General features: G+C 44.6%; 1 protein-coding gene across 1 annotated transcript; it reads right to left on the bottom strand.

Annotated features, from left to right (window-relative positions):
- Positions 1-27796, bottom strand: LOC147610736 (rhamnogalacturonan I rhamnosyltransferase 1-like). The gene is made up of 8 exons (XM_086785205.1): positions 26157-27796; positions 25759-25826; positions 25588-25676; positions 13620-13785; positions 13174-13463; positions 12889-13093; positions 745-902; positions 1-644 (listed from the first exon to the last, which is right to left on the bottom strand). Exons 1-8 carry the CDS (start codon positions 26533-26535, stop codon positions 425-427), a joined length of 1575 nt encoding a protein of 524 aa, XP_086641331.1. The 5' UTR covers positions 26536-27796; the 3' UTR covers positions 1-424.

Here is a 27796-nt window from a genome sequence, read left to right as displayed (position 1 = left end):
TAAAAAAATTTACAGTCCATTTTATTGATGTGTAAGGTAATGAATCAGAGATTGGCTTGAAGAAATCATGTTACCAGGGATGTACAATATTGAGATCTGGTGGACCCTAACATCTCAGCTACACCAGAACCCATGCCGTCATGGCCAACCATGTGATGATGAACACGCATCATCACACAAGCTGATGCCATGCAATGAACACACGTCAGCACAAAATCCAGTGCCATGCAATGATGAATACAGATCATCGCACAAGCCGATGCTTTTCCTTGAACACACAGAGATCTTCAAGGCTCCTGCAAACTTGGACACATCCTTGAGAAGGAGCTAACCATGACAATTTACCCAAATTTGAAGATCTCTCCCACTTGCTCAGAATGTGCTGCATTTTCCAGAATCAACAGCAGTAAAAGCAGGGAAAAAGCTATGCAAGGCACTCCTCAGGGTTAGCATAAAAGTAGTCTTCTTCTTTTGGCCGGTCAGGAATCACATTTCTCCTCCTTGGGGCACCCATTTCTTGGCTATGATATTCCGTCACAGCCAGAGAGAAATCATCCCACACTAACGAACCATTCTGGTATTGATCGACCAGCTCCACAAGCTTTTTGCGATCCAGTCGTAAAGTTTTCCTATAACCCAAGAATCTGTGGATTCACACCACATATTAGTAGCGTATATAACAGATACAAAGTGCAAAATTACAACACAAACGACCACTACATCAAAAGTCGTTCTTTTCATTACCTGCGATGGCCTTCCACAACCTTGGCCATGTTTCCATCATAAGTGGGCACAAACACATTGCTTTCAATCGCTACCAAATAATCAAGAGCGGCCATCTGAGAAGAATGGTTTTGAAAGGGCTTCAGCTCTTCTGGACTTAAAATCATCTCTTTCCGAACCTGCAACAGCACAATACCTTGCAGATGGTGAGCAATAGGAATTCATAGAAAAACAGAACGGATACATGTAAACAGAACCATCACAATTAGAGTTAAGCAAAGTGTTGGCAATATATGAGCCCTTAGAGTGATAGAGGAGTTCATAAAATTGAGATCTCTCTCTTTCTCTCTCTCTCGCTCTCTCTCTCTCTCAAACAATGCACAAGCACGATGAATGTGAGAGGAGATGATTTTCTATTGATTAAGGTGCTATAAATAGCCTTGGTACAAGATGTGAGGGGGCACAAATGAACCACCACCCATCACGAATCTTGAAGAGACATCAATGATCCATCATCCATGATACATGTCATAGACATTCACACCTTTTCATATCCCTCATCATTATACAGATGAACCTTATATATTTAATCAAGCCAGCCCTTGTAAATACTTTTAACACCTTGAAACTTATAATGACAAAGTTTGAATTACAAATTCCCACAAGAGGCACATATTAAAATGAGGGTTAGATATGCAGACAGACAGGTTAGGTACACCTCTGATGGGTTTCCAAGTCGTTACAAAAATGGCCTATGAGAATGGCAGGCTGGGAGCATAAGGAGCAAGTTTGGACAGTAGAGAGAGAGAGAGAGAGAGAGAGAGAAGATGAAAAGAAAGAAAGTTGTATTAATGTCATGTGCATGCACATGTACATGCTGATCCCAGGGGCTGATCCTTGAAGGGCAACACATAAAGAACAGATTAGAAGCAGATCAGGAGCTCTGCAGGTTCATGGGCAAGGAAGATGAAGTGGAATGGACCAAGAGGGGCCGTCGGCCAGCAATGATGGAGAGGAACTGGTGTCAGCTGCAGCAAACAGGATTTATGGGTCCAAGGATCTGGCCGGCAGCAGGTCAGCCAGTCCACCCAATCTCCCAAGGCTTGCTTAAGGCAATTGCATAGTTCATTGTTGAGCATCTCATTCCTTGCGGAATGTGATCATAGAAAAGGTTAGGTAGGAGCTTTTCCACCTTTTGAGGGGCAGCCATGGGCTAGCCAAAAATGTACCTTTTTCTACTATAGAATATATTGAATACTCAGCTCTCTCTCTCTCTTCTCTCTATCTTCTGTATGCATTTTGCATCAAGCATGTTCCAAGATAGTGTGTAGGGATGAAAGAAGACTCCCAGAGCTTCCACATGTGACGTTGGTATCAGAGCATCAAGCTTAGCAAGACTAAACACTGATTTAGTCCCAGATGAAGGTGCACAGTCCAAGGAGAGGAACACAAGACATGGAAGAAGTTCCCAAGAGGTTCATTGGTGGTGTTCCACAAGACCCAAGGGGAATGGTAGTCCTCTGAGTCGGGTGCTACTTGGGGCACTCCAGGAAAGGCTTTTAGGCAATGGTTCCAAGGGAGGATCCTCCTCCAAGAAAGTGTTCAGGGACAGGGCATGAAGGAATAGGGGACAGGATGGAACAGATGCATGGATCTTTAGGAGATTTAGGGTGGATTTCGAGGCTGGGCAGGGTTTTTACTGAAGAGGTTGCCAAGAATGGAAGGATGATAAGTTTGGATGATGACAGAAGTTGGAATCCCGTCATCAAGTTTAGCAAAGGGGGATGTCATGTACATGCTGATCCTAGGGGCTAATCCTTGAAGGGCAACACATAAAGAACATATTAGAACCAGCTTAGGAGCTCCGCAGCTTCATGGGCAAGGAAGATGTGGTGGAATGGACCAGGAGGGCTTTCGGCCAGCAATGATGGAGAGGAACTGGTGTCGGCCGTAGCAAACAGGATTTATGGGTCCAAGGCTCTGGCCGACAACAGGTCAACCAATCCACCCAGTCTCCCAAGGCCTATTTAAGGCAATTGCATAGTTCATTGTTGAGTATCTCATTCCTTGGGGAATGTGGCCATAAAATAGGTTAGGTAGGAGATTTTCCACCTTTTGAGGGGCAATCATGGGCTAGCCAAGAATGTACCTTTTTGTATTATAGAATATACTGAATACTCAGCTATCTCTCTATCTTTTGTATGCATTTTGCATCAAGCATGTTCCACGATGGTGTTTAGGCTGAATGAAGACTCCCAAAGCTTCCGCATGTGACAATAAGCATCTTCAAAAGGCCAAAATACCTATGAGACAATTAGCATCATGTCCACGGAATACATCATCTTGGTACTGAAAGTAAAAGTAAAAGAAAATATCCATAAAAAAAACAAAGAGCCACAAGCTCTCGCATCAGCCAAGAATATCTCGTATAGGGCGCTACAACATGGTAACCAATGTAGTGAGGCTGACAGGGTGGGAGAAAGTCCTACGGTGGTGGGAAATGACGGCTCTAATCCAGAGAGAGTGTAATATTAACATCTTTCAAAAGACCCAATGGATCTATGAGACCAAAAGTAGTACAAGTCCGTGGGAATCTAGGCCATAAAAAAATAATAACTAGCTATCTAGCTATCTTAGCATTGTAGTGATCATGTGCAAGTGCAATACAAGGTAGAGGTCTTGTGAATATGCGTGCAAGTAGTCGTATGGAGGAGGGACATCATCCTCATCCATCTAGAATATCTAAAATAGGGGAGTCTATGATGCTGAGAGTGTTGGAGAAGAAGCCTTATCCAAGTACAAAAAACATAAGGCATGTGCACACACTCCTATAAAAGGGACACACTCTTGTAAAAGGGAGCAGATAAAATCCATAAAGTAGCCACAAGGCAAAAGTCAATAGGGCATCTACCTTTGCTAGAATCACGAAGCTGATTTACGGATGTCTACAATCAAGGAGGAGATGGACAGAATCTTGGAAACCTAGCTCAGATTATTAGCTTTAATCACATTGTATTAGCATCTCGTATGGGCCCATTTAAAGACACTTCAATGAAAAATCATCCAAGCATTTGAATCATTTGTCTTATTGTTTGTGACTCTTATTATTTTTCTCACTTGTCTCTACTCTAACATTGCCATAGCCATGTTTCTATTTGATCCACCATAGCGAGCTTGCTTCCCTATGCAAGCATTGATAGCCAACATGGTATCAGAGCCAAGTTAAGCTTTCTTACTTCTCCAATACTCTTGCTCCCTTCGATGCTACGCTGACTACATATCTGACGGTGCCAACTCACAATCGCCACTCTACACAGCTCTCCCCATCTCTGTCATCAGCCCAACTATTGAGCTATCACCATTCAAAAGGTAAATCCATTTAATTTGATGTTGCTACAGTCATAATTGTAGGGGATTTTTCTTTTTGGGAATCAAGCTTAATCTAATTACTTCATTAAAACTTACCGTTAAGGGTAGCATCAAAGGGGTTGCTATAACCTACTATATCATTATTTCTCAAAACCCCCTTGGTTGTGAACCCTAATTTCTCTTGATCATCGTCTGTAAGGGATTAGACACTGGCATTGGAATGTTTTTCCTCTGTTAAGACCTAACCAAAACCTTACCGTATCATCATGGCCGCCCACACGTTCATCGAAAAGTTCAATGGGGAGAATTTCCACACCTGATAGACTAAGCTAAAGTTTAGTCTCATGAGGGAGGGCCTCTGGCCTTTCATTGAAGGAGATGAGAAGATGTCTGAAGCTGAAGGTGCAACCTAGAAAGCATGGAAGCTCAATGGGGAGAATTTCCACACCTGGTAGACTAAGCTAAAGTTTAGTCTCATGAGGGAGGGCCTCTCGCCTTTCATTGAAGGAGATGAGAAGATGTCTGAAACTGAAGGTCAAAGCATGGAAGCTCAAAGATCAAAGAGCCTTTAGCCTCATAGCCCTTGGTCTCTCTGGTAATTTTATATACCATGTAGCAAATCTCCCAACCTCGAAAGAAGCCTATGAGAAGCAAGACAAGCTTTTCAAGACTCAGGCAAGAAACTCCAAAGTTTCCTTGCAAATAGAGTTCTATGGACTCACAATGCAACCACATGAGAGCTTTGATGCTCATGTGAACAAGATGAAGTCTCTAATGAATGAACTTGCAAGACTTAAAGAAAATGTGGAAGAAGATGTGGCCCTAGCAATATTGGTAAAATCAATGCCTAAAGAGCACTACAACAACCTCATCACCACATTGAAGAACCTCCCCAATCTCACCTGGGAAGGGGTCATAACCTCCTTCAAGGAAGAAGAAAGAAGATAAAGAACAAACAAGCAAAGAGGAGACAATTCCTTAACAAAGAACAAAGACAAAGATAAAAAGTGTTCCATCTACGGAAGGAAGAGTCATGCAAAGAAAGACAACTATGCTAAGAAGTCTTGTAAACATTGTGAGAAAAATAACACAATAAAAAAGACTACTATCATAAGAAAGCACAAGCCAATGTCACATAGGAAGACGAGGTAAATTGCAAAAGAAGAAGCAAGCGTTGCAGAATATGAAGTCTCCTGGGCCTTTTAAAGATCTACTACAAAGAAGGTGGCTTGACTACAGAATATGAAGCCTCTTGGACCTTTTAAAGATCTACTACAAAGAAGGTGGCTTGACTACCAGCAACTCTACTCCAAGGGCCAAAACCAAACACAACTTCCAATGAAACTATGTCATAGACATAGATTAATCCAGATGAAGTGTGTACTAGGATAATGCCCAAGGGGGAGTGTTGGAGAACAAGCCTTATCCAAATACAAAAGACATAAGGCATGTGAACACACTCCTATAAAAGGGAGTAGATAAAATCCATAAAGTAACCACAAGGCAAAAGTCAACACAGCATCTATCTCTAATAAAATCAAGGAGCTGATTCAAGGATGCCAACAATCAAGGAGGAGGTGGAGAGAATCTAGTGTTAGACATCATCTCCTCGTTGCTGGCTTCCTGTTTGGTGTCCTATTTTAGCCTCTAGGGCTGACCATGTTAGTTAGAGGGGCTGGTCACCCCTCACTTATTTTACCCATATTTTATCCCCATTTTATGGAGTCCTGGGCACCTTTTATCCTAGTCGTGGAGGTTTTTTCCCTAGTCATGAGCTGGTCGGCTACCTACTTCTGGGCATATATATAGCCGACATACCCTCACTCCTTTTTCATTGCTTAGCATTGTTTGCTACAGTCCCTCACATACGAGGTCTTCTTCCCCTCTTGCTCGAGACATGTATTCTTGGATGATGATATTGAGAGCAGGTCCATACATGTGTTTCCTCTCCATCTCTCTCTCTCACTCTCTCTCCTATGTTTCCACTTTCCCTACTTCCGCTGTGCATTCTATCATGGTATCAGAGCGCCAGTGAAGATCAGTGTTGGATGCTCCCTCCTCAGGTGGTCGGATCTACATTTTTCAGCAGGTGGACAAATCTGCCTTTTTTTTCTCAGGTTGCTGCTGGTCGCCTACCTCTTCCAGGCGCTTCTCCATTGCAGCTCCATTGTCTTCCTTCATCGGTTTGACCTCTGAGAACCCCTTTCACACCTGTTTTCTGCTCTGTTTTTAGGGTTGTAGCACCGAAAGTGCTACGTTTTTCTACAAGTGGTTGTCATCAGCAGATTTGCAGCGTTTTTAGAATCTACCACTCACTCCCTGTAGTGTTTGGCGGCCTGTTTTGTACAGGACATCAACAATGTTTTTTTCTACAGGTTGTTTCTTCTATTGCTGTTTGCTATCTGAGGACTTGGTGGTACCATATCTCTTCTGCTTTTTCCAGATTCAGCCCTATCTACTGCCCCAAATACTTCTGCGTTTTCAAATTTATAGCCATAGTTGTGTTTTTCTAAATTGTTTCTGCTAGTAGCTCTACCTTCATCTGGGCTCCTCCAATTGGACCCGTAGGTACCTTCTCTTCAGTGTTTTTCCTCATAGGAGGTGTGGACACTGGGGTTGGCCTTAATTTTCAGGATTGCGGCCCTCTGTTGGTGCTGCGTTTTCTTCTCCAGTGGACACAGATCATTTGTAGAGGAGGTGTTTTGTTTAGATTGTGGCTTTGGAGGCAGTTTGGTACTTGAGGAGGATACTGAATTTCTTATTTCAATCAACGTTTTGCTGATTTTTGGAGCATCTATACCTGTGTTTTGTTCCTGGCCTACACGGCTTCCCGATTTCTTCATGTTCCTTGCCTTCTGTTAGCGGTGGAGTGCTGTTTTTTGCTGGACAACAGCGTTTTGGCTGCGTTTTGCTTCCCACAGGAGTTTTCTATACTCAGAGGGGGCCTAGCTCCAGCTACTTCACTTGAGGATCAGTTTCGGGAGCTATTTTGTATCTGTGGAGACTTTCTTCTATGACTGGAGTTTACAAATTTTGGAGGAGAATAGTGATCTTTTCAGAGATCCTTAGGAGAGTTTATTTTGTCCGAGCCTGTGTTCTTTGCAATGTTTGCAGAGAAAGGAGGGTGTTTTGCTTGTGAGGTGTGATCCTTTCGCATGGATCACTTGTTTGTTGGTGATTCTTGGGATCTTGTTACCATTATAATTTATATTCTTGCCTCCCTTTCTCATTGTGAGGAGTCTACCTCTGCCTCTCTTTGTGATGCTTCTGAGGATGCCCCTCCCCCTGCTAGTTTGATGCGGTGTGCATGTTTGTTGTGTTGGAGGATGGATTTTTGGACCTAGTGGGATGCTTTGGATCTGTGATTGCTAACCGTGCCTGGGACACAATGGTACTTCCAGAGTTTTTTGGATTTGGATCAGAATCAGGTTGGGCTTGTACCAGTCCAACGACATCATTTTTCATAGGGGGATGTGGAGTCCTTTCGTCTGGCGATGCCCACCTCAGTGGAGTGTGCTTATGTACAGCATTGGGTAACTCATGATACGGAGTTTGAGCAGGTGGACCCCATCTTTTCTACAGAGTCTTTACATCTTGCGATGTCAACCTTTTCAAAGGATGCTTTTGTACAGCATTTGGCTACTCTTGGTACAAAGTTGGAACAGATTGACTCTATTTCTTTTGAGGGTTCCAGGGAGGAGCAATTTGCTTCTATAGGATCTTATCTTGGTTGGTTTTGAGGTTTTTCATACCTTCTCCAAGCTAGATACACGACATTCAACTTCGGGGAGTGTTCTTACACTTGGGTTTGAAACCATTATTTGGCGCAGCACCTCACAGCCTACATGGTTGTTTTCTTCCAAAGGAGCAGTGTACCTGGCAGCTTGTTCTGTTGCTTTCGTAGCTGAGTTGCTAAGGAAATTGCTTGTGGAGCTTTCTTGGTACCTATTTCTGCAATCTTTCATCTTTGATTGAGGACGGCGTCTCTGGCTTCTTGGAGAAACCATTATTTGGCACAGCACCTCACAGCCTACATGGTTGTTTTCTTCCAAAGGAGCAGTGTACCTGGCAACTTGTTCTGTTGCTTTTGTAGCTGAGTTGCTAAGGAAATTGCTTGTGGAGCTTTCTTGGTACCTATTTCTGCAATCTTTCATCTTTGATTGAGGACGGCGTCTCTGGCTTCTTGGAGTTCACTCCGCATCCGCTGCTGAGAGGGGGTGTTAGACATCATCTACTTGTCGTTGGCTTCCTGTTTGGTGTCCTATTTTAGCCTCTAGGTCTGATCATGTGAGCTAGAGGAGCTAGTCACCCCTCACTTATTTTACCCATATTTTATCCCCATTTTATGGAGTCTTGGGCACCTTTTATCCTAGTCGTGGAGGTATTTTCCCTAGTCGTGAGCTGGTTGGCTGCCTACTTCTGGGCATATATATAGCCGGCATACCCTCACTCCTTTTTGATTGCTTAGCATTGTTTGCTACAGTCTCTCACATACGAGGTCTTCTTCCCCTCTTGCTCGGGACATGTATTCTTGGATGATGATATTGAGAGCAAGTCCATACCTGTGTTTCCTCTCCATCTCTCTCTCTCACTCTCTCTCCGGTGTCTCCACTTTCCCTTCTTCCGCTATGCTTCTATCATCTAGGACACCTAATCTAATATTATTAGATTTAATCAAGTTGAATTAGCATCTTGTATGCACCTATTTAAAGATACACACTTCAATAAAAAATCATCCAAGCATTTGAATCATTTGTCTTCCTGTTTGTGGCTCATGTTATTTTTCTCTCACATATTTCTGCTCTAACATTGCCATAGCCATGTTTCTATTTGATCCACCATAGCTAGCTTGCTTCCCTATGTAAGCATTGATAGCCAACATAGAGATCCGTCACGACCAATAACGTTGTTGCATTCCGTACTCGTACTCAACCTCCTAATTCGTACAGTACTTTGCATACCACACACGTACTGTACCGATGTTCCAAACACTGTACAAAATGCACAAGCTTGTATATAAATGATTAAGTTCATGTTTGTCCTAGCTCTAGACCTAATTAGGCAGCCCCTATGCCTCATCCATGCATCCCATTCCTATACGACCTCCACACATCATATATACACAATTGATTTTAAGTATACCATATTTTATACTTAATACTATTCAAAATAGAAAAAGAGTGGCATACTTAATGTACCTTACCTTATCAATACTTTTCATACTCGTATTGAACACATTGTACGTATCGTACTTGATGTCTCTAACCAACCTTGCCCAGTACTTATGGGGAGGTGTCCCTCTCACAAAAGAATCTTCTAGATCTTAAGTTGCCTCATGAAAAGCTGCCACGCACCAAAGGCTCGTGGACATTGGGTGTGCTGAACTTGTTGGACTTTGTCTAAGGTGACTTTATGAGACCATGATGGGTTGTGTAGCAACTCAGTATGGTGTGCCATCCTCCTAGGGGGGTCACTCTAGGTCAACGTCTGGTGCTTCCCCTCAGTATCTAGTAAAAACTTGTAGTGGGCAACTATGAGGTGTCCTAGGGTTGGGCTCAGAAAGAAAGATATATTAAGCATCTACTAAAGACCCAATGGGCCTATGAGACCAAAGTGATACAATAATGTCCATGGCACTAATAAAGTTGCACGATGCGAAAGAAAAAAAACATAAGAGAGAAGGAGAGCGGAGAGAGAGAGAGAGAGAGAGAGAGAGAGAGAGAGAGAGAGAGAGATCAAACAATGAACATCATGCAAGAGGCTTTTACAATGGCAATACCAACCAACAAATGGTGTAGAACATGTGCCCTTGAATAGGTTAGATGGATTAACAAGTGAATGGAGGGGCCCCTTTATATAGTGGTGCTAGGAAGTTGGCCGATTGCTCCTAGGAGCTGACCGACAACCCACGAGCTACTAAAATGAATAAATACCCAATAAATGAGCACACCCCCAAACACTGAGATGCACAATTTCAAACACCCCCTCTGCAACTCAGTGTGTGCAAAAAAGTTTGAGAAAGATAAGCTGATGAAGATGCAACCATGGACAAACCAGTATTGCACAATATCGGATACACCTCAGAAAGAGCACCCGCCAACCTGTTTCCTCGAAACAAAATGCCACCACGAATAGCAAGGAACTTTGCTTGGCTCCAAATTCCCACACAAGTGTGTGGTGAACTCCAAGAATAAAATGATGACCTGCTCGACACACCCCGCCCATTATCCCCCAACAGTGGACTCTGAACACATCACATCCCAGAAAACGTCGAACAATGAACTTGGAGCTCAACCGGTCCATAATCTCTGCTACAACAAGCAATAGACATGGAACACATCCAATCCATAGCCCCAAAATGAACTTGTCTCGCCACATATTTTTAATGCTTGGAACTCCAACTCACGGATCTCATGCACCAAAAAATGGAGCTGCTACCAACTCCCTCTCCCGCCCACAAGCCTCCTCTGGCTAGAAGCACATAGGGGAGAACAAGCTGACCATCCAAGTCCTCCTTTGCTTTTGCAGTCTTGGGGACACTAGAAGTATCAAAGTCATCCTCCTGTATATGGTCATTGCCCGTCTTTGAAAACTTGGTCCTAGCCTGGGCTATACCTTTGGTCTTACAATCCTTGCCCAAATGAACCTGCTTTCCAAAAGAGTAGCAGTGACACTGTCCTATCTGTTGCACTATAGCAAGTGCCTGATCCTCTTCACTAGGAGGGAACCTTACCTACTATTGAGAAACAAGAGTAGGTAAGGTTCCCATATCCACGGCAATAGCACACCTTTGCATGCAAGCCTTTGTGCCACTGATGATCTCAACACTCCACAACCAATCTCCAACACGTCTCCAACGGAACGAAGTACAAGGAACAACCGGCCCCTCTCAAAACTGAGAGAGAAAGGGGCTGGACAGTAGCAAATGGTCCACCAAAATTGCCAAAAAACACCCACAAAGGAGGTAGATCCATCGAAGAAGAGGTAGGCTGAAGATGCCACAAGTCTGTGGCGCTCCATACATGAAGAAGAGGACCACCAACTGCTGTCCAAAGATCTACTCCAAACGTTAACACCACGAAAGCCCAGGACCAACAGCCCCCTCTCAAGCGAAGGTAAGGCTGAAGCACAAGCAAAGAAACACCTCCACTGCTGCCCAGGGCTGAAAACACAGCCCACGCACCACCAACAACAACGGATGATGGAGAAGATAGCATAGGAGAGAGAGTTGCTGCCACCACAAAAACGCAGCCACCAAAGCTGAAACACAGCACCCTAGAAGAAAACGCAGCCTTCAAGATGAAAACACAGCAGCCAAAGGAAAATGCAGCCGCCTGGAAAATTGTGGGGTGGGTGCCACGTGGACATGCTAATTAGTTTTGGGCAGGTATTGGGGCTGCTAATTAGCCTACAGAAGCGCCCTAAAGTGGCCAAGCCAGGCATGAAAAGTTTGCACCTTTTGAGCCCAATATGAAGATATTTAATAAATTTATGGCATAATTTTTGGGCTTGCAAAGAGCTGGCCTACTGGAGCAGTTATAACCCTGAGTGATTACTGAGCATTCAGCATAGGTTTATTGCACTTCAGTCCTTGATTAGCAAAGCATAGGCTTCAGTCCTTGATTAGCAAATCCAAGATAGCAGAAGGCAGCCCCAGAACTGCACTTTGCAGCACTAGAGCAGCCGGTATATCAGTAGCATGCAATAGAAGTTAACCCACACAATCAAGTGTCCAGATCAAGTCCTGATCTGAAGAATCGTTGTAAATATTCATGATTATTTATTCAATCAACGCATATATAGAAGACTAGGTTGAAACAGAAGTCTCCACCTTGTCTCATGTGCGTTTTCAGTTTTGTGCATCGACTAGTGTTAATTGCAGCACTTGTCAAGCACGCTTCCACTTAACATTTTACATGTGATGCCCAACATGAGCTCCAACAAAATTGTCTTTGGAATGCCCAAAAGCTCAACAAGTCTTGTGGCAGATCCTCCTCCTCTTCATAATGGACACATTAGAGATCAACTTCATAACCTGGGGCACGATAGCATGGGTGATTAAGGCGGACCTGGTAATCAGGTACGAGGATGGCATGGGCACAGCATTGAGGCTATCACACTATCATGACACCATTATCCTTGCTGCTGAGGTTCCAGCGGCTCCAAAGACTCCCCTGAATCCAACAGACCAGCACTAGGAGCTCAGCAGCAGCATCACATCTGGCATGAGCATCGCAAAAGGTTACTCTGTCCTTCACCATCATGTCACTGCTGTTTCGGCTAGATTGTTGCTTGATGGGTGGAAGTCACACCTTTTAGGCCAATGCTTGTCCTAAACTGGGAATGCCAGGTGGCTCTAGCATCCCACAGGCCCCATCCCCACAAACCAAACACCAAAGAGGAGGGAGGAGAGTTGGGGGGCAAAAAGGAGGGGGGAGATTTTGGTTTGAGAAGTGCTAATGCTAAACCATTCGCCTTTTTGACTACAACACCACCTGTCAATGCAATTCAAGGGAGTCGTAGAAACTTATAGTTTTGTGCAATGTTTTCAGCCCTATTCCTGATGCACTGAATGTATGAAGTTTGTCTATCATTTTTTTTTGCCTACTCTGTAGTAATCTAGTTTTACGCTTTGTCTTTTCTTTGTGTAGTAGCATGCCACTATGTATAAGGGATGTATATTGATAAATTGTCACTCTCATAAACCATTGTAGGCTGTTCTTGAACATTAATGACCATCTGCGTGTGTGGGTGCGTGCATGCATGTGTGTGTTGTTTTAAGAGGAGAAAACATACGATGTTTGGATAAGCTGAATACAATGGGGCCATCCTCCTCTCACTTCCATAAATCTCACCCGCTGCAATGTATATCTGTGTGTCCTTCTCAAACCCTAGTGCTTTTAAAACAAGCACAGTTTCCTCGGGGGTTAGAGGACAAAAGCCATCCAATCTTTTCTGTTCAGAATCTATAACTTTCTCTTTCCACCAAGGATATGCATACCTGAAAGCATAACCACATTAAAATAAGGACTGTGTTTAAAACAATTGAAACACCAAAGTATTATATAAATCGATTCAGACCTCATTTTTGTCAGATCCTCTGCCTCTGCATCAGTACACCCATGAGTGCAGCCAGAAAACGCCAGCATGTCCATCTCATACCGCAAATGGAGCACCAAAAAGGGCCCTTGGACTTGTAGAAACTTTACTAGCTTTTGACCCAACTCTTCAATACGAGGAGTGAACTTTAGTGCTTCAAAATTGACTCTACAGCGCAGCTTCTGCATCTCTAAAGGTAGACCATTATTTGCCAGACGTGTATCCGTTTTGCTAAAATGGAGAACTTTCTGCTTCTTCACTAGGGGAAATATCTGCAGAACGGAGATTTTTAGAGCCCCAGTTGGTAGGTGCACACACACACACACATGCACGCATGCATGCACAACAACACATCATATAAACCACTTCACACAAACAAGCAAAACCCATTCAAGCATACATCCCCAAGTATTGACATCCTTACTAACCTGATTCACATAATACGACTCATTGGACCAGCTAACCGGAGGCATGGACATTATGGCACCTGCCACAACTTTCTCATGAAATTTGGAGGGAAGCTGTTTGAGTATCCTTACTTCATCTCGTAGTGACTCTATAAAATGGCTGATGTCAAAAATGTCTGCAAAATCACTGTCGAATCAAAATATCAGGTTAAAAATGTGAAGACATCCAATCATGCACTATAAATGTACTACAAATAACATGACAAGACACATCAGCAAAAACATCACAAAGTATGACAAGATGCACCAACAAAAATATCACAAAATAAGATTAGTTAACTGTTGCTTTTTCTTATTTCATCCATTACGAGATTTCATGGAGACTATGTACACATCATTTTGGTCTCATAGACCCTTTGGGTCTTTTGAAGACGTTAATAAAACTCTCTCTCTCTCTCTCTCTCTCTCTCTCTCTCTCTCTCTCTCAAACATATACATCATAAACATGTACATTGGTACATTTGCATATCTGCATATGCATGCTTGTATGTACCTGAGTGTGTTGTCTGTGTAAACCAAAATGTCACGTGCCAAGGCAAGGTTTGTTCAACATGAGGCATTGCTCTGGGCACCAAATATTGGAAAACGTGTTTTGAACAATTTGAAACGTACAAAACATTTTAACATTTGAAACCTGTTTCTTTTCCTTCTCGTGAAGTTAGGGCCCTTTTGAGCATTTTTTTCCCATTATTGCCTAAGCTCTTATGGCTATTATTCAAGGATTGTGAACTTTTATTAAATTTGTTGAATCAAGATGTTTTTAACTCTAACATAGTGCATTTGAAGCACTTTTGTACCTCCTCAAATATTGGTATGTCACAAAAATGCTGCATATTTTTGCATGTACCACACCCCCCTGTATGTATGAAAGTTTTATAAAAGTTTCAGAAAGATACGGAACATATGAAACATTTCTGAGAACAGGTTCCGTACGAGGCGTTTCAGAAACACCTACAACTATGTGCAACGGACAAGAAAGTAATGCAAGTGTGGCCCTCACAATAGGTTCACACAAGTGACCCAAGAAAGCTGGCAAGGACACGAAGAAGGCCCAAAACTGATCAAAAGGGCTGCTGGGATAGACTGAAAAAATTTGCCAAAAAGGGCTGCTGGGATAGACTGAAAAAAATGGCCAAAAAGGATCATGAACAAAGCCTGAATGAACACTGGGGAGGGAATTAGAAAGTTATTTGCGTTCTCCAAGCAAGGTCTCCCAAAAAAAAAAAAAAACACTCATCCTCAATGGTGTCTTGAAACCCATCTCTCCCCCCACCTCCCCACCAAAAAAAAAGGTCATTGCACCATAACATAGAAAGGCAAACCTCATACACCCCAATGAAAAATCAAATTTAAGCCAACGTTGTGTTTGGGCACCATAGTACCTTCCATAACAACATCAAAACTGATGTGCCCTTCTTTAGGCTTTTTAAGTGCACAAGAAGAGATTGAAAGCCACTCTAAATTGGGTTGGAGCTGAAAACTGGATTTTGAACCTCTCAGAGACTCGAGCTTAAGACAAGCAATGGACATGGTTCAAATGGCACTGATAACGAAGTTGTTTAGAGTAAATTGCATCATTGGGAATTCATGAGTTGCAAATCCTTTTCTCACCAGCTTTTGTAACTTCTCCACTATACCAACTTCTTGGACTTGCGCATGTCAACTGATGGATCCTTTTGGAACCAGATGACTGTTAGAAGTCATCTCCTGTCTAGATTTATACACCAGGGCCTTTGTTGTGGGTGTGCCCGCCCCTCTCAGGTGTTTTATCATTTTTCCTCACTCCCCGCATTTTTCCCCTATTTTTTCCCATTTTTCTGTGGCTTGGGAGGCAGCCTATGTGCTGGCCGACTGCTGAACTGGTCCACGACTGCATCTGGGAGGTGGCCGACTGCTGGTGATCTGGCCGACTGGAGGTGTGCTGGTCGTGGAGTTCTCAGGGCCAGTCGGCTGTCTACAGCAGGCCGACTGCTGATGTGGGGGCATATAAATAGGCCCCCGGGCCCCAGCCCCCATACCACACTTGTATCATATTCGGGATCTTCTTGTGTATATCAGAGCAGAGTTACACGCCTACATCTCTCTCTCTCTTGTGCTGTTTTTCTGCCTGCGTTTTTGCTCGTGTTCCCAGATCTGGTCATCATCTCCGCTGCGTATTCTGACAATGACATGGCAAGATTGTCTAAGAGAGACGAATGACGGGAATATTTGTCTCTGAGGATACAAATGACAAGAATACTTGTCTCCGAGGATGCAAATGACGGAATGCTTTCCTGATATGCAGATATTTCTAATATCATTAAGGTTTAGCATAATTTGTGCGCATGAAACTCATCTGTTGGATCAAGGTTATTGAGCTAGATGACAGGTGCAAGGATTCGCTACCCCTAGCATAGCTAGCCCTAGCACATGTAACTATCAACTCCATTATGCATAGTATGGACTAAATACTACGACATCCCCACTAACGTCATCAGTGCCCAATAGTGGGTGTAGAACTCTGTATCAAGATATGCTATCACACACACATAAGAGCATATATTCACACAAAGCCCTTCGTATTGAGTTTCTGTCAAACCTTCGGAGATGCAGGGCAAACTCAGCCATAATGAAGCCAAGCACTAAGGGAAGTAGCAAATAGAAAGAATTAGTAGAGCAAATAAGTAGTTGATAGGGCAAATGCACCGCTAAAGATATAAAGAATTAGCACAATATCAACTGACCGCAACTCGGACGAAAACTTCACAATGTGAAATCTGCATGTCCGCTAATACGGCTGAATTATATACCTGGATGAATCCAGGAACATGCCCAAATTCACCTTTTAAGGAACATGCATGTTATATACTCATGGTAGTGCCCAATTGGAATAGATGATTTATCATCTGGTACATGCATTCATTCATGTTTCTTTTATTTGCGTGGTTTTATGGCATGTGTGTGTCCAAGGGGGATCAAGGACAAACAAGAAAGCCCAAGGATGCGAGTGCTACATTAATCTGACATTAACAAGAGATTTTTAGTTTTGCAAGTTTTAGTGGGGCCACACTTTGTTTAAAAACGGCCAAACAAAGTGTACCAACCTTTATAAAAGGGCCAAGCATTATTAAAGTGTGTGGAGGAAAGCAAGATATAAAAACATATAAGCTGTTTCTATCAAAAAGTGAATTAAAGAAAAGCAAACTACCCATATAAATGTGACCAGGAGCTCTCCACACCATTTACTAATTAGACAGCTTCATCCGCCATCATCATCTGTACAACCATCTACGGCATCGTTGTATGGAAGCTGGCCATGTGACATCATTAGTTTACTCCACAATAGCTTGGACATCATCGTTGTACAGATCTACTATACTGCATTAGAGTCACCGTACGACCGCAGGTCCACTATAATTGAATTATAGCTTCCAGAGCATTAGAGCCTCCGGATCTTCCCAAATAGCTTCCAAAGACCAAATCTTGTACTAAGGCCACTCCCACCCTTACTTCATCCAGCAAGGATGTTCCAGTCACCACCTACTTGAACACACGAGTGTTGATTCGGTGGTTTTCCTTTGTCAGGTGATGCTTGCGAAAATCTTGTTGCTAATAAGACCTTTGAGAATACAGTTGGCGAACGGTTGACTGGACGAGATCCTTGACATTGGGTGAGTCAAAGCACGTAAGGAACCCTTGCATTGAACCGGGGCTTTTTGATCCTATGGGCCATGAGGCTGTCGGCATCGACAACCTTTCGAAAGCTCTTGGGAGGGAATCGGAATCTTGTATCCAAAAGGACTCTCTCCTTATAAATCCTTGAGGGAGGGGATAGCCCAAAGCATTACTCCGGCCCATAGTGTAGTGTCTTGTCTCCTTGTGTTGCTATTTGTTTGTTAATTCATGTGTTGATTGTGATAAGAACCTCCCAAGTACATTGCTTTTATAGACATCAAGCCTCATCTTTTGACCTGGACCTTAATAAGGGTTGTTCAAACCTCTAGAGGGTGTTCACACCAACTACGAAATCCCAATACCCCCATTTGGAGAGAGAGAGGTGATGCCTCGATAGCCTTCAATAGTCTCGATACTCCGCGACTGACTCAGAGGTTCAGAGGCATAAACGCGTGGCTCAAAGGCTCATGGAGCATGGCTCAAAGTGAAGCATTCATAGGTCAATTCTTGCCTCGAAGACAAAGACAGCCTACATCACATACCAAAACAAACCCCCTTGTTCTAAGCAAGGTAAAGAGGGAAAGATGGAGCATTACAAAAACAAACACAAAATATTAAGATTTTGAGAGACTTCCCAGGTAGAGAACCCATGACTACAAAATATTCAAATTTTGGGAGACATCCTACACAGAGAACCCTTGACTCATACTTGGAAATAAGACAGCTTTTGGAAGTCAAGAAAAACTCCCCATGTTCATGCAATGTCGCTAAAGATCTTCTTTCAACGCCGTTGTCAGGCTGAAGTCACTTGTGTCAAGTGATCGATAGTCTTTTTAGGCTCGGGAGCCAAGGCAAAGGACCTCGAATCGCACAAACTGAGCTGAAAAGATAAAACCTCAAATCTTCGTTGATGTAGTAGCCCCGTCTCCATTTTTTTTAAAACCCAAATTTTTATGATTTTAGGAGCATCGATTAAATGATATTTCACTTGATTTCTAAGAAATCCCCAATCTGATGTTTGGTTTGTTGATGGGAGTAGATGGCACAAGGGAAAGCTGTGATTGGAGCTCAAGGACGATGCTAGTGGCAGCAGATGCTGCACAGGAGGTAGCTCAGGCCAGAGAGCCGACAGAGACACACATGGACAAGGAGATCTCGAGCTATTCCTGCAAAGAAAGATGTAGCCGTGCAGGTGGCAGGATGAGCCCAAGTGACAGTAATATGGCGAAGAGGTAAGGGCTACTGCACAAGGATGCAGCTCGCACGGCTCCCATTGGAGGCACTCGCAGAGTGTTGAACTTCAATTTGTTGTATGACTGTCACACACAGACGGGCTGCTGGAGACTGGCTAGCGGGAGGAGAGATGACGCTCAAAGAAAAAACAAACAAGTGCAAATGATCAGGTGGTGAGCGTGCTTGGACAGCCACGGTCTAGAAAAAAACGCAGCATGAATATTAACACACAGATTGCAACTATGATGGTGAGATCTCAGGCGGGCAGCGACATAGTTCAGAACGCAGCAATGATGATACAGTTAAGAAAACACAGGCAGACAGAAGCATCAATTCTTGCAAACAATGCAACTCAGAAAATGCAGGTAGAAGGTGGTTAATCAGCACACAAATAAGCGCGCGCATAGGGTAGAAGATGGTTGATCAGCAGTAAACCCTAAAACATAGAAAAAAACCCTAAAGCACAGAAATCAGAAAAACAGCATGAAGCATATGAATGTGCTCTGATACCATGTTGGTATCCACATGATCTGGAGCTCAAGTTATGGAGGGTGGAAGATTTTCATCATGTGAGTGTAGGAGACATGAGGGTTCAAGGAGATCTGAGAGAGGAAGCTCAATCCATGACAATGGTGAAGAGAGAGGGAGAGAGAGAGATGTGATAGATCACAAGAGAGAGCTGTTGCACAACTCAAATGCTTTTCTTATTGTGATAAGAACCTCCCAAGTACGTCCTTTTATAGGCATCAAGCCTCAGCTTCGGTTGGTGAGATAAGATTGGGGGTCAACCAACGTGGATGATGGCCATGATTGGCACTCAACAGCTCTAGCTTCAGACAGTATCTAGCATGAAGAGAAACTCACAGTACCCAAGCATGGGGCATGAGTGGGTATTTGCCAATCGATTCAACAAGATGATAAGCAGTCACAACCAACCCAAGTAGCAGTGTGGCCTCCACTTGAGGCTCTAACAGTGCTTTGGCCATTCCATGACATCAAAAACTCTGGGGAAAATAACATTCACATGTGTCTAAAAGAAACCTCCATTACCTTTTCACGGAGGACCTGAAGTTGTTCATTGTCAATGACTCTCTATCCAGAAGACACGATTCTTGGCGCATGCTTGATTTTCTAATGCCACATACCTCAGCCAGAGTCAGATTCAAACTTCTGTGGCATGTCTGCCTGGGCACACTAGGGTAAGGACTAGCAAAGTTAATCCAACACATTGCAAGCCCTATTGATAAGAGGGACAGAGGCCATGAGTGACATGAGGCAAAAGTAGATAAGGTACAGACAAAATGCAAGTCTTTGAGACGATTAGCCTATGTGAAACCTGGGTAGAAATCAATGTTAGAATTTGGTGCATCTCAATGTATTTGGGCAAACCCTATTTATTGGGCATTTTACGTATTTTCTCCTTGATTTATGAGTCGTGGGCAATCAGCCCGTCCCTAGAGGCACTCGGCCAGTTCACATATGCACTATATAAGGAGGCCTCCCATTTCTCACTTTATCCATTCCTTTGCACAAGTTCAACATCTCTTGCTGGCTAATTGCCATTGTAAAGCCCTCATGCTAATATAAAAGGTGATCTTGTCCACAAGCTCTCTCTACTCTCTCTCTTGTTCATATTCTGCTTCCATCTGTGCATTCTCCAACATGGTATCATTCGCTTAGGTTCAGGCTGCTCCATCCTTCTGCAAACTGCTCACAATCTTCTATCTTGCTGTGCGTTTTGCTTCCATTGCTTCTCCAGCTGCAGATCAGTCTCCTTCAATGGCTGCAGTTCATTAGCCTGCTGCGTTTTCTGGTCCAGCCCTCTTGCTGCGAAGTGTGTGGCTGCGTTTTCTGGTCCAGCCAGTCCTCTCCTTGCTGTCGGCCAGCCTTAAAGGCTACGTTTTGTCCTACACAGGTAGGTCAGGCAGGTTCTTGGAGTTGTGGCTGTGTCTTCTACTTCAGCATCAGTTGTGGTGAGCTTCTTGCATGAGGTGTTGCCAAACAAGTCGCACTACATCTCCTTTTTCCTCCACGAGTTCCTACCCTTCCGATAGGAGGTTCCCGGTGGTTTCTTGGATTGTTTTGATGCTGTTTAGCCTCTGTCTCTCTTGGGTTTGAGAGAGGGCTGATTGGTTCTAACTTCTGGAGCCTCGCTTCGTTGGAAAGCACTTGAGAGGAGTCTTGGAGAGCTGACATTTGTGTTCTCTGTTGTTGTGGATATGGCTCCCCCCCCCCCCCCCCCCCCCTCTTACGAACAAGGATGACTGTCACCAGCCTGGACATTTCCCAGTCTGAAAGGGGTCTGGTGGACTCCAGGATGTTTAAATATTTGGAAAGTACAAGCTTTGGAAATGGGGGATTATCCTAGAATACAAAGGACCACACTCCTAAAATTTAGGAGGGTTGCTATTTTTGGCCCGACTCCGATGGAAATTCTGTTCGCGTCATTACATCTGGAATTGAGCAGATACCAAGAGTTGGCAAAGTGCCTATAACAGAATGTCTACCAGTTGGGATATTTTTAGAGATAAAGTTTATGGAAGGACCCATCTCTTCGATTGGGACATGTGGCAAGGAGGTGGACCAAAGTGAGACAAGTGGCCTGACATTTGTTAGAAAGTGGATCAAAGTGAGACAAGTGGCCTCACACTTCTCACTTCAGCTATTGTGTGGCTCTCCACTTGTCATTGTAGCCTTCTCTTGCCATTTTAGCTCATGGGAGGCCCAAATCTATAAATTGGAGTCCTCTCTCTTCATTAATAGAGGCTCTCTTGCTGCACACTAGACTCTACCACCGTTACAGGCTGCCCTAATGATGGCTACTCTCTTTCTCTCTCTCTTGAAGGCTGCCCATGAAGAATACCGGCTGTTGGGGACTGTTTTGGAGGCTTCCATCGCGAAGAAATACTGAAGGCAAGGGTATTTAATCATTTATTATGATTTCTAGCCATTGTACTTGTTGCACCAACATTTGTACTTGTTGTACTTGCTGTACCAACCACCGTACCGACTGTACCAGCCACCGTAGACCGACTATACCAGCCACCGTACCTGCTGTACTAGTCATTATACCTGCTGTATCAGCATTTGTGCTTGCTGTACCTGCTGTACCAACCACCGTACAGACTGTACCAGCCACTGAACCTGCTGTACCAGCCATTGTACTTGCTGTACCAGCCATTGTACTTGTTGTACCAGCTGAATGGAGAGTTGTACTTGCTGTACCAGCTCTATTGCATGAAGACCCGTGGTTTTTGGGGGAAGAATCAGTACCCACACGGAGGTATATGGATTATATTGTTGGCTCGGCATTTCTACACCCAAGTTCCGGCTTGGAAGCCTTGTGTTGGGCTGTGTTATGGCATTTGTATGTGGATAATCCAGCATCTCCCGTGGGGAGAGTAAGGCCCTCAAAGCTTGTACATGATATTATTCTCCTTGGGTAATAAAATACTCCAAGGGGAGGGGTCGGCCCATTCCGGCCTCTATGCGGTGTCACACGCGCAAGCTCCATTTTCAGCATTTGTGGATGTTTTGTCCAGCTTTATGTTTTATGCAAAGTGATGATGGATATGTGTTAAGGCTGTGGCCATGTTTAAATGTTTTAATATGCATTGATGGTATCAACAAGTGTGTCAAAGGCCCTAGTCCCCCGGGCACCCGCCGCGAGTTACAATGACAACTTGAAAGGACCCACTATGCCCATTGGAAGCTTCAAATGCGGATCTGGTTCATCCACAAGGGTTTGTGGGATATTGTTCAGGGCACTTAGGTGAGTCCACCTCCTAGAGTTCTGAGGACGGGATAAATTCGTTGCGGAATTACAAGACTAGGAGAATCGGGATTCAAAGGCTCATTCAGTGCTTGTGCAGACCATCACAAAGGAGGTCTCACCGGCCGTGCAAACTCACCAGTGCTCATCAGGTATGGTCTAAATTGGAGGATCTCTTTGCTCGAGATTCGTCGATGAGGACAGTTACCTTGCAAGGGCAACTCTACGGTTTGTTATTTCCTTTAGGCAATTCCATACAATCGTTCCTCATGAAGGCCAAGGTTATCTACTGGCTATGGGTATTGCTTTGTCCTTTGCTCAACTAGTTGCACTTATCCTCACCAAGCTTCCCCCGGACTATAATGTGATTTCTCAATCTTTGCAGTGCCAGGTCACATCCACTCAGTTGGATTTTGATAATCTTAGCTCCCTACTCTTGGAAGAAGATTTGTCCTCGTTTCACAAGGTAAGTTGAAGGTGTCTATCAACATATCTGACCAGGCACTTCCTCCAATTCAAAAGAAAGGTCGGAGTCGCTACTTCTCTTGCGGGAAGAGGAGACATCTCTCCAAGGATTGTATGTCCAAGAAGAAGGACGAGACCAAGGACAAGTCTTCATCTCAAAGAAAGGGCAAAGACACGACACACAACAGTGATACAGATTCTTCTAGTACCACTTCTAGGGCTCCCAAGGCGCTTCCGACTCAAGAGGACCCAAATGGTGTACTTCTCTAGGACACATGCACATGCAGTTTTCCCCATGTGCTTCCAGCCAAAGGAGGCTTGTGGACGGGAGAGGGGACTGATTGCAGGTCCACTTACTGGTGCATGGGAACCATGATTCGGAGTTCCAAGTATTAGACATCTAGCAAGACATGGTTATCTTTTGTATAACAAAGACTATGAACTGGATCTGTTCTGGATTCATTGTTCAAGGCTTTTGGGACGTGATGTGTTTTCTGTCCACTGTTAGGGATTATGGGCACGGTATGTCCAGCAGCTCATCATCTATTCTTGGAGTTCACTGCACACTTGTGTGGGAATTCGTAACCAAGCAAAGTTCCTTGCTGTTCATGGTGGCATTTTGTTTCAAGGAAACAAGTTGGCAGGTGCTCTCTCCAAGGTGATTCCAATATTCGCGGTGCTCGAGGGTCCATGGTTGCATCTTCATCAGCTTATCCTCTTCAGACTCTTGCACACTATGAGCTGCAAAGGAGGTGTTAGAATTTGGTGCATCTCAATGTATTTGGCAAACCCTATTTATTGAGCATTTTATGTATTTTCTCCTTGATTTATGAGTCATGGATAGTCGGCATGTCCCTAGAGGCAGTCGGCTAGTTCACATATGCACTATATAAGGAGGTCTCCCATTTCTCACTTTATTATCCATTCCTTTGCACAAGTTCAACATCTCTTGCTGGCTAATTGCCATTGTAAAGCCTTCATGCTAATATAAAAGGTAATCTTGTCCACAAGCTCTCTCTACTCTCTCTCTTGTTCATTTTCTACTTCCACCTGTGCATTCTCCAACAATCAGGAGCTATAACACAAGACGAGCATATCAAAGGCAACCGGTTTTTTGTAGTCCCAGACAGCCAAAACAGACCGAGGCTTGGCAGCCCAGCCCATCGGGCACCTTAAACAGCCAACATATAGGTTTGGCTGGTCAAGAGCTGGCCATCGGCAGCCGCAAGAAGCCATCAAGGAGTTTTCTTGCTTCCTTACCCACTTAATATTCATCAGCTGCTGCTTCCCAACAGCCTTTTGCACACCTTCTGTCCCGATTCCCCCTTCCCCCAAAGAGAATTCATGGGCTGTCCCCACCCAATAGCAAGCAGACAAGCCAACAAGCCATCGTGGGGGATTTTCATGGTTCCCTCCCAACTTCAGCATTCATATCAACAGCCTTCCACACGTATTCAGTGCCCCTTCACCCCCACCACAAGAAAAAAAAAGCATGGGCAGTTCACAAAAAGCAGACCAGCCAGCCGGCCATCCCCACTTAAGCACTCATTATCCATGCAGCCTCCCAACAGCATCTGCACACATTTTCCCCCCACTCTCCCCCATCCCCTTGCATGCCCAAAAACCCAGAGAAAAAAATCCGGCCTGAAACAGCCTGGACATAGCCAGGCAGCACAACTTTCAGTTCTCAACATGATCTTGCATTCCAAAAGGCGTCTTCACAAGGCATTGCTCCCTTCTCATCCCATATGACATAGAAAGCATGGCAAGGTACCTGTTGTTCTTCATCTTTAAACTTAGGACCTTGCAATCTTGTATTTGTTAATGCCATACTCTGGACATGGGAACTGTTTTTTCCCCTCTCTTTTTTTTTTTGGGGGGGGGGGGGGGGGGGGGAAGGAAAGAAGGGGTGGGGAGGGGGGGTTTGGTTGCCCTGTACTGTCACTGTGTGTAGATGAATTCCGCACGCTCAGTTTTGTTTTAAGCATTCTATTAATCATCCAAACATCTCAATGCCTTAAACTTCCAGTCGGCGGTCTTTGGGCATTCACAAGAGTACCTGATAGTTTTGGCTTCAGAGCCCTCTGCAAAACCTTACAAAAACCATGGCCGATTGAAATCCCTTGGTCAAGGCTACTTACCAATGCTTTTCACCATTGAAGAGAAATAAAAGTCCTAAAGCCAAAGAAAGGAGGACCTTCAACATATAATGTCATTGAAAAATGAACCCATTAGTTCAATGGCATGCAAAAAAGTGAGTGCCAGGATATCAGCACCACCTCATAGGCCTTTGGTGGTTAGTACCATCATCAGGGAAGTGAGATCGGCCAATGTTATACTGACACTCCACACATCCAGATTGTCCGAGGTTCATGATTACAACCCACTTGTCCAAATGCTGGGAGTATAGTCACATTTGCAATAAGCAAGCACCAAAGCTATGCTGACGGCCCACAAATCTATTGATGAAGATTGTCCAAGGTTCATGATTACAACCCTATTATCCAAATGCTGGGGGTATAACAATAAGGTAGCATCCTTGGGAATTGGATGCTTCAATATTAGGTTGTAGACAGAAAAATCCTGCATGCAAGACGACTCACAGAACCTCACTTGCAGAAACATTTAACAGCAAGCATGCAAAACGTGAGAGAAAAAACATGAAATCGCCAATTGCAATGTGCCTGTAGACAGCACAACGAAAACTTCAAAGATGACTGTTGCTTAGAAGCAGACGCTGCATTGATGGGGTGCTACAGGAGTTTCATATAAAACATCAACAGAAGCGTTCCGTTGGAAGCTTACCTTGGGTCTGCCCAGAATGAAGCTTTGTCCAGCTCTGGTATGACCAATGTCAAATTGAGATGCCCGGCGATGGCAACCATGTCGCAAATCTGCCAACCACACAAGAGAGGGTCAGGTGGGTACGCAGTGGTGACGCATGACAGGCATGTAGATGGGGATAGAAGAGTTTACTGCAGCCCGCATCTGGTTCAGCCCTCCGTTACAAGATAGGAGCAAGTAGCCATTGTTTTTGTACTTTCCTGGTGACAATGTAGATCAAGAAATTTATTAGAGAAGTCACGAGAGAAGTAGAGCACAGGAGGAGATAGACAGGAAACAGCATGCATCGCTCAATCCTATCTGCAAGTGGGGATGGTTTGCAAACAGGTGGATCTAATCAAGGTGCAGAGGTTAACGTACGCAATTGGGGTTAATTAATTTAGTAGAAATGTAAAGAGAAAGAGAGAGCGCAAACGCATGGAGATTAGCCGGTTTAAGACGATGTCTTGCTCCTCTCCACTCATGCATAATGGCCCTCCTTCCCACCAGGGTGAGAGAGAGATTAATCTAGTTAAAAAAAGTTTGCTTACTGGGAAGGCGGAGGGGGGCGAGATCGGAGGCGAGGATAGAGGAAGGTGTGGTAGAAGAGGAATCGGAAGACGGGAGAGGGTTATTGTTGTTGAAGTCGCGGCTGTCGAGGCAATGGGGCCAGGCCTTCAGGAGGAGGTGCGGGTGCCAGAGCTGTGCCAGGGCCATCAGCTGGATGAGGCAGGTCCAGAGGAGAATGCTGGTGCTCAGCCGAATCAACCATACGTGCAGCCGCGAGCGTGGTGGCCTCCCGCCCACCCTGCCACCTGTTGCGGCCGCTACATTCAGCTGGCCTTCCAGGGCGTGCAAATCCATCTCTTGTAACCACTCCCAGGGCGACGATTTGCCTTTGTGGGCAAGAGGATGCTTGCCTTGAATCATGCTGATGAAAAGGACGCGATACAGAAGGGAAGGGAAAAGGCGAGGTCGGCGGAGTTTGGCTGCACCGAATGCAGACGGGAAGGGAGATTGTGAGGTCGGCGGGACATGCAAAGCTATGGATACAGCTTAGCTTATACGATCAATGAGCAGAGCAAGGTAAGCGACACAGAAAACTCTCTCTCTCTCTCTCTCTCTCTCTCTCTCTCTCTCTCTCTCTCCTGCAGCCCTTACCCCCTTGCTCCTGCTTCATCCCATCCTGTGTTGCTCCTCTCTCTCGCTTTCTCTCTCTCTCTCTCTCTCCCTGCGTTTCGATCGACCGATCGGCGGAAGGGTTACCCGTCGAAATGCACGCCAACAAACAAAACGAGAATCAGTTATTTGGAGCACCAACAAACTTCGACGAATTCACGGCGCGCACACACAGCGCTCTCTCTCGCGCTCTCTCTCTCTTTCTCTAGCCTGGCCTCATTGCCGTCATCTTTCCTTCGTGCACTCCTTTCCTACGTGCGCCCAGTTCTTTGCCTCACACTTTCTTGGCTTGACTGCTTCCAAGTTCCGCCGCAAGATCTGCCCTACCGTCCCCAGCAACGCGCTAGTGCTGAGATCGTGATGATGCGTGAAGGCAAGACTTGCAAACCCAGAGAGTTCTCTCTCTCACACTCTTTGACCAAGGGCCGCGCTGCGCAAAATCAAACAATGCCATGCAGGGTCGCTGATGTGAAAGGGATAGAGAAGAGGCAGAGGCGATGGCCTCCTCGCAGTCTTCTCTGCACCTCACACCCCTCTTTTAACACTTCTTGCTAGCGATGTGTAGAGCTTCTTCGTCGGCAAAATCGAAGCCCAGACTCTCCACCCGAGAGAGCCTCCTCCTTTTCTCTTTAGTAAATTTACCCGTTTCTCACAACACCCAAAGACATCGCCTGCATTCTCTCTTCATATCCACAACGTTTCACACCCTTCACCATCGCCAGCACAGCACTGTGTCCCTGTCCCTCTCTCTCTCTCTCTCTCTCTCTCTCTCTCTTCCTTGCGTCAGAAATCTACCTGGACATTTTCCACCCATCTTACCATGACGTTTTACCCACCACTCAAATTACAATTAGAATAGAATATCCTCATTCCTTCTAGATTTCAACCTAGCTGCCGACGGAATGCAATGCTTTGCAGTGTGCAAGCGATGAAAAAAAGAAAGCTCAAAACTGTCCTCCTTGGCAGAGTCCCCACACGGAAGAGCAGAGAGCAGTGTGGAAGGGTTTCTCCT

The sequence above is a fragment of the Cibotium barometz genome, chromosome 48 (genome assembly GCF_041138505.1).
Source record: "Cibotium barometz isolate CiBa-2024 chromosome 48, ASM4113850v1, whole genome shotgun sequence".
Lineage (NCBI taxonomy): Eukaryota > Viridiplantae > Streptophyta > Polypodiopsida > Cyatheales > Cibotiaceae > Cibotium > Cibotium barometz.
Note: the sequence above shows the minus strand (reverse complement) of the source record. Positions and strands in the feature narration are given on the sequence as shown.

Bases quoted from the DNA above. Each gene is read 5' to 3' on its own strand.
- LOC147610736 (XM_086785205.1), bottom strand. From the start codon at position 26,535: ATGATTCAAGGCAAGCATCCTCTTGCCCACAAAGGCAAATCGTCGCCC. The intron at 25,677-25,758 runs GTAAACTCTTCT...TGTGGTTGGCAG, and splicing joins TGAACCAGATGCGGGCTGCA to ATTTGCGACATGGTTGCCAT. The intron at 13,094-13,173 runs GTCTGAATCGAT...TTATGCTTTCAG, and splicing joins GAGGATCTGACAAAAATGAG to GTATGCATATCCTTGGTGGA.